Source organism: Leptopilina heterotoma, unplaced genomic scaffold (assembly GCF_015476425.1).
Source record: "Leptopilina heterotoma isolate Lh14 unplaced genomic scaffold, ASM1547642v1 Lhet_220, whole genome shotgun sequence".
NCBI lineage: Eukaryota > Metazoa > Arthropoda > Insecta > Hymenoptera > Figitidae > Leptopilina > Leptopilina heterotoma.
Window position 1 is genome coordinate 9,861 of NW_025110938.1, and position 7,383 is coordinate 17,243.

Below are 7,383 nucleotides of genomic sequence, written 5' to 3' on the forward strand. Positions count from 1 at the left end.
CCATTTTGGATGTTTATGGGATTAATCATTATTTTCTGTAATAATTATTCTCTTGCTACTCAGGCACCGTGTCTTGGAGATGGACAAATGTGTCCATTGGGTGAATTTTGTAATTGTTGCCCTGAACTTGTTTGTTATGTACCCCCAGGTTCGCAATTTTGCATTTGTCGACGAGTTTAATTCATTCCTGTCAATTGTTTATAACTTTCAATAATTTAATAAAAATAAAAAACAAGCATTAATAATTTTTGCTACTATTTTTCCCATTGTTTCAAGAATAAATTATCGACGATATTTTAAGCTTCTTTAAAATTTAATTTTATTAGAAAATATTGTTTTGTATGTTAGAAAAAAATCGATTTTTAACTATGAGTAATTATTTAATTTAAATATTATATTTTTAAAAAAAAATTGCATTTTATTAAAATAAATTAAAAAACGAATCGAAAAAAGTCATGTTAATGTTTAGAAAAGAAAAGAATGGAAAAAACGGTTTTATATTAGCAAAGACCATTATTAAAATGACAAAGACATAATTATTCTTGGAAAAATAATTAAAAAGTTCCAAGCGTTTCAATTTTGAATTATCTATAGAGAACAGTATATTTAGGAAACGACTTTATCAACTGAGCTCAGACTGTAAACAAAAGAGCAACAATGAACAATTATAAGTGAGAAAAAGTAAAATCCGTTCAGTATCTGTTTGGTTTTCTTTAACTTTCAATCATTCTATATAGAAATGTGGGGGAAAAATTTATAAAAAAGTGTATATAATACAAAAAAAGTATTTTTGGTAAGTTGCAATAAAAATTCATTCATTAAATCAGTGTAAAAGTATTTTTTTTCACCAACAATAATAATCAGGGACGAGTGTGTGACGTTTTTTTTAAAAATACATTTAGTCATTTCCGTCATTTTCACTTTTGTCAAGTTCGTCTCAAAATACCACCTCCTTATTTAGTGAAAATCGTGTTTCATTTTCTCATTAATATATCTTTCGAGAAAGGTATCTATATACATAACTAATTTGTCATTGTCATTGTTGTCGCAATTTTTAGTCGTCTATCGAACATGATCTGAAAAACATTTCACAAAAAAAGTGCTCTAAAAAATAAAAATTTAATTTTTGCAAGTAAATTAAAATAATGTAGTTGATAGTCACATTAAATCCGCAATTATCCCTTAAACTAAATTTCTAACTTTTTACTAATTTTTATTATCTTCATTTTTTTAGGATCAATACTAAAAAAATGAATCTACGCATTTCTGCAATTTTTTTCCTCATATTTTCCTCATTCACAATTATTTATTGTAAAGAATACATCGAATCACTGGAATATAGAGAGTTTCAAGAATTCAAGGAATTCGAAGAATTCAAACAATGGAAGAGGGAAAAGAAATTAAGCGAATATCGAGAAAATGAGAATAAAAGTGACGAAAAGAAAAATGACCAAGGTTTATTGGGTAAAGAATTTATTAAAGTGAATGACAATAGTAACGAAGAAAATAGTAGCAATGAGAAACAGAAATGGAAAGATAAAAATTGGAAAGAATACAAGAATAAGAATTACAAAAAGAAGAATTACAAAAAATCAGACAACAGCGAAGAAGGAGAGACGAGAAGCAATGAATTAGAAAACAAGGACCAAAGGAAGAAATATCAAGAACAAAATTATGAACAAAGAAAAAAGAAAAATAACGGAAAATATAAAAATTTTGATAAAGCAAATTTCGAAAGAATCGAATATGAAAAAACTGATAATAATAATGATGATCCCCCACCAATTAATGAAGCTGCTCTTATGGCTCGTTATATTGTAAATCAAGCCAGTAAGTAAATAATAAGGAAAAATTAATTTTATCTTATCAGAAAATTTTGCACTTTTACACGAGCATATAATTTACATTCATGACTTTTTATCTCTTTTACCTCTCATTGTAAATCATTTTGCTAATTTTATTTTCAAATTGTGTCATTTCCTTGTTAAATGAAAGAAAAAATTAAAAATATTTTTATTGATTTTATTTAATATATTAAAATAAAATCAAAAAAAATTTTTTTTAATAGTTAAAATTAAAACTATAAATTATTATTAATCAAATTTAATTACTTAATTGAATTAATACTATTATTAATTAAAATTACGCTAAAAAAAACGTTTTATCTGAAACAGCGATAAGTTTCTCTATAATAGCGAAAGTATTAATTGAAATAACTAAAAATTTTGCTAATGTAGTGAAAATTTTAACTATTCCAGATAATTTTTTTTCGTGTAAAATATAATAATATAATAGTTACTTTGTTTGTATAACGAATAAATAATTATTATAAAAATAAATTATTAGTTAATTTTTAAAAAATTAGGAAAATTTTTTTTTATTATTTAACTTTGCAGATTGGACGTCAGTGGCAACAATTAGTTCGCGAAAAGACATAAGATCATTTCCTTCTGCAAATGTAATTTCATTTGGCGATGGAATCCTTGGAAATGGATCAGGAATTCCGTATATGTATTTAACTCCCTTGGACTTTACAGCTCAAGATATACATGTGAGTAAAATTCATTTTATCATTTTGGAAACATTTTTTAAACTCAAATTTAAAAATTAAATATTGTTTTTTTATAATTTATTCAATAATTATAAAAATGCCCATAAATTTACTCAATGCCCCGTAAATGAATAAATAAATAAATAAATGAATGTTTCATAAAATTTAATTTTTTCGAAGAATTTTATTAATAACTTTTGAAAATAATTAATTTCTTTTCAGGAATTTAATTAAAATTTTACTAAAATTTATTATATTAAAGAATTTTTTCACAATTTTTGAAAATAACTGAAAAATTTTTGAAGAATTTTATTAAAATACCTAATTGAAAAATTTTATTAAAATTTTTAAAAGTTTGACAGAATTTTAATTTAAATTTCCTGAAAGTAATTGAATTTTTTGTGAAAAATTTTGCTATTTTTAAAAATAATTGAATCCTTGACGAGATATTTGTTAAAATTTTGTTTAAATAATTGAATTTCTTCAAAGAATTGTATTTACTTTTATGAAAATGTTCAATGTAAGTTTTAATTAATTTTTTTCTCACAGAAAGATAATCGAGCCAGTTTAATGATGACTTTAGCCCAAGGGCGATATTGCAAAACAAAAAATTACGATCCCATGGATCCTCGATGTGCAAGAGTTATTCTCACAGGAAAAATAAGACCCGTAAGGAAAAATTTTAATAAAAAAAAATTAATTTTTTAATCTGAATTATTTAATTCAATTATTGAATGTTAATTATTAATTATAAATATTAAATTATTATAAATTAATAATTAATATTCAATAAGGTCTTTAAATGTCAAGTGGTTCTTAATTTCTAATCAACAGGTAAATCTGAATTCCACGGAAATGCAAATAGCTGAAAAAGCAGTATTCAATCGTCATCCGTGGTTACAAAATATGCCAGCAGGTAAATTTTAATCTTAATTTTTTAATAATAAAGAAAAATACGTTCCTTTTTATTTATGTCAAAAAAAAAAATTTGTCTAGATCATCACTTCTTTTTTGCGAAATTAAAAATTGCATCAATTGCCATGTTGGACACGTTTGGGGGACCGAAATTTGTGCCAGTGAAAGATTATCTTCATCCACCAACACCAAATATAACAGCTGAATTTTCAAGATTAAATTCGCAAGAATCGAAAAATGATATTTACGAGGAATTTGAATCTAATAATCCTAATGTCATTCTAGTGTAATAATTTGTACTTTCAAATTTGTGCCTTTTTTGCCAATATTGTAAATAACGTGATTTTTACTTTTTAAGGGAAATTAATTAGATAATTTGTAAAATAATTTTATTAAAGAGTAATTTAAAAGAAAATCGAATTTTCTTTTCTAGCCCTGATATTAAAATGCGTATTTCTAATTTTTACTTTATTTTCTCAAAGTGTTTTAAAGTTTTGAAAACGATGAAAAATTCGGTATGCATGTGTGCCATAAATAATTATTTAAAAATATACCTGCAAATAAAAAACGCCTGCTTTGATTGTGGGAAAAATTTCGGTTATAAATATTTTCAGTATAAGTGAAAATAATTTTATAGTATTTTAAATGCGCACACGGGAACAAAAGTAAATTATGAGCGCAAGTGTCGTGCCATTTTTCTTTCGAAAGAGGAATATTATTAAGGCACTAAATTTCTCAGGTGCCGAGGGTTAACGTCCCAGGTGCAAACGAAATAATTAATTATTCGCTTTTGTACTTTTTGATACGAAATACAAAAATTCGTCAATGGTCGCATTTGTTCGTTGTTAACATTCCGTAAAATTTAATTAAACTCACCGGTCGCTGACTCTGATGATAAGAGATAACTGCAACAAACCGGAGACAGTGGGAGAGTCCATTATTATCTCTGCTTCCTTGATTCGTTTTCCTGCATCCTTCCTGTCCTTTAAAAATTAGTTTTTCGACAGCAGAACTATTCTTTCTTCGTTTCTTCAAAGGAACACACACACACACACTTCACGCACTTTCAAGAACTCGATTTTTGATTGAGAGGAAAAAAACACTTTCAAAGCACTTTCAAGAACTCGACTTTTTATTGAGAGGAAAAAAACACTTTCAAGAAATCGACTTTTTATTGAGAGGAAAAAAACACTTCCAAAGATCTTCCAATTCCCGTAATAAATCACTAGAAACTTCGATTTCGAGTCACAAAAAACAAGGCAAAATTAATATATCGTTAGTCGATATTGAGAAAAATGATAGGCAAAATCATCCGCGAAATCGCTTCCGTATTTGAGAATAGTCATAAATATTCGCCGATAGGAATAAATTTGTAAACTCCGCTTCGTTTTTCAACCGATTTATCGACACGATCAACAATTTGTAGTTGTAAATATTCTACAGTCAACAATTAACCGATAGGAAACAATAAACTCCGATTTGCTTTAACCGATTTTTCGACACGATCAATAATGGCGCGTCCGTGTGGACAATGCGATTGTACGAACGACACGAATACATATTTTCGGAAATATTTGCTAAAATAATACTTTCTTCACGTGAAAAAGTACTTCCGTTACCGAAATTTATTATTATTTATTTATTATGTCTACCTTTTTGATGAGAAAATACAACTAAATCGAATAACCGATATCGCGCTGACTTGGACGAGTCCACTATTCGGCATAGCAAATAGTTGCTTTTTCTACTCTCTGAACTGAATAATAATGCGATTGACATGTATATTTAACATATTTAATACGATTTATACAAAAATTTTCCTTTTTGTTTGATTTTAGAGAGGAAAATTAACGTATTTGATAGGAAAACACCTTGCGAACAGTATTAGAGACAATGGCTGTGGCGGCCATCTTGTTTTCTCATCTCCCTGGTTTTCTTCAGACATTTATGAAAATAGGGCAGAAATTAAGATTGCAGCCACAGGTTGATATAATTAGGAGACTCAGAAATCAAATAAGTTTACAATAATTAACGAGCGGAGAAAAATTTATACCTCTGGCGATTTACTTTTGGTCATTCTAAAGACGTAGGCGCGCCATGCGCACAGCTCCGTGGCTACTTGCCGACTGAAGGACAGAGCACAGAGATGGGTTACCTACTGAACTTTACGTGTATTAAGGCCAATGCACAATGCAACGAGCAGGGTTGGGAAGGTAATACTTTCTCTTTCACTATAATTACCTCTCTCTCACTCTAATTGATAACTGCGTAGGCAGCCTGAACTGTTGTGAGTGCTCCTTATTCCTTTTAATAATTTTTCTTTTTAAATATTTTCAATTTAAATTTGCTATTTATAAATATAATTGAATTGTTTTGAAGAATTTATTAAAAGTTTAGAAAATAATTGAATTTTTCGAAAAATATTATTAAAGATTAAAAATAAAATAAAATTGGATTCTTTCGTTGAATTTTTTTTTCAAAATAATTGAATTTTTGCAAACAATTTTACTATTTACAAATATAATTTAATTTTTTTGAAGAATTTATAAAAATTTTAGAAAATAATTTAATTCTTTTGAAATTTTTATAACAAATTAAGACAAAAATTTTATTCTTTCGTGGAATTTATTTTTAAATATTTGAATTTTGGCAATGATTTTATAACAAATTGAGAAAAAAAATGTATTCTTTAATGGAATTTTTTTAGAAAACATTTGAATTTTCACAAAGATTTTACTGTTTAAAAAAATTATTGAATTGTTTCGAAGGATTTATTAAAAATTTAGAAAATAATTGTATTCGTTCGTAAAATGTTATTAAAATTTTGTTTAAAAATAATTGATTTTTTGCAAAAAATTTTACTGTTTATAAAAATAATTGAATTTTTACGAAGAATGTTCTTATTTATGAAAATAATTGAATTCTTGCGAAGAATATTATTAAAATTTTTGAAATTAATAAACAAGAATAATTGAATTTTTTTTAAGTTTGAATTTGAAGTTTTGTAAGAATTCATATTTGGAGATAAAAAATTTTGTAATTTGCATAATAATAAATTGAATTTTCTAGTAATATAAATAGAGAAATAAAGAAAATTTCAATAATAAAATTTGTGTACACAAAAATAATTAATTAATGAAACATCAATAAAAATAAATTAACTCAATTTATTAAAGTAAAGAAAGTTTATTAGTAAACATAAGAATAATTAAATAATTAAACTTTAACATTATTTGATTAATAGAAATAGTTGCTATTACCGAACAATATTAATTATTAATTATAATTTCGAATTCTTCACACTATATTTAAATTATATGTAAATTATTTAATTTCTTTAATACCTTTAATATTTAAATTCTAAATCGTTTTAACGATTTTTTTTCCAAAATAAAAACCCAATAAAAATAATATTAAAAGTACGTTTTGTTATAAATTTTTTTAAATGAGAAATCTAAAAATTTTAAAATGGACATTATTTAGAAAATATTCGAATAAGCATAATTAAGATTTTTAAAATCACTATTATGTATCTACTTAACTAAAAATGTTTGTTTTTTAAATATGTAATCATAAAAAATAAAATTTTAAATAAATATTCGCACAAGTTTTTTTATTTAAATAATCAATTGAAAACTTTTTTTATTTCCAAAATAATTATTGCCATAAAGAGTTTAATAAAGCAAGAAAATTATATTAATTATTAATATTGTTAAGTCAGTACAATTAAAAATACCTAATGGAATAATAGTATTATGTCTGTCTCTCTTGACAAATAACGAACCAAAAGCTTTTACAAAATTATTAATTTCGTTTCCTTTGTGTAAAATAAAAAAAAACAAGAAAAATTAAACATAACCAAACGCATTCATAATCTTTATTAAACTAAAATTGTTATATATTTAAAAAAAATAAAA

At 24.9% G+C, this 7,383-nt stretch overlaps 1 protein-coding gene across 3 annotated transcripts; it reads left to right on the forward strand.

Annotated features, from left to right (window-relative positions):
* Nucleotides 1-636: 636 nt before the first annotated feature.
* LOC122502083 lies at nucleotides 637-3,881 on the forward strand. Of its 3 annotated transcripts, none has more exons than XM_043611967.1 (6): nucleotides 637-793; nucleotides 1,235-1,830; nucleotides 2,397-2,551; nucleotides 3,101-3,220; nucleotides 3,386-3,467; nucleotides 3,548-3,881. In XM_043611967.1, exons 2-6 carry the CDS (start codon nucleotides 1,251-1,253, stop codon nucleotides 3,754-3,756), a joined length of 1,146 nt encoding a protein of 381 aa, XP_043467902.1. In that variant the 5' UTR covers nucleotides 637-793; nucleotides 1,235-1,250; the 3' UTR covers nucleotides 3,757-3,881. The 3 variants fall into 3 exon arrangements, with proteins under 3 accessions (XP_043467902.1, XP_043467904.1, XP_043467903.1); XM_043611969.1 differs by lacking the exon at nucleotides 637-793 and adding an exon at nucleotides 883-1,006; XM_043611968.1 differs by lacking the exon at nucleotides 637-793 and adding an exon at nucleotides 1,061-1,132.
* The last annotated feature ends 3,502 nt before the right edge of the window (nucleotides 3,882-7,383 follow it).

What these genes read in the sequence shown, in the direction of transcription:
- LOC122502083 (XM_043611967.1), top strand. Translation starts at nt 1,251, where the DNA reads ATGAATCTACGCATTTCTGCAATTTTTTTCCTCATATTTTCCTCATTC. An exon ending in TTATATTGTAAATCAAGCCA is followed by an intron (nt 1,831 to 2,396) that starts GTAAGTAAATAA and finishes TTAACTTTGCAG; the next exon opens with ATTGGACGTCAGTGGCAACA. An exon ending in TTACAGCTCAAGATATACAT is followed by an intron (nt 2,552 to 3,100) that starts GTGAGTAAAATT and finishes TTTTTCTCACAG; the next exon opens with AAAGATAATCGAGCCAGTTT.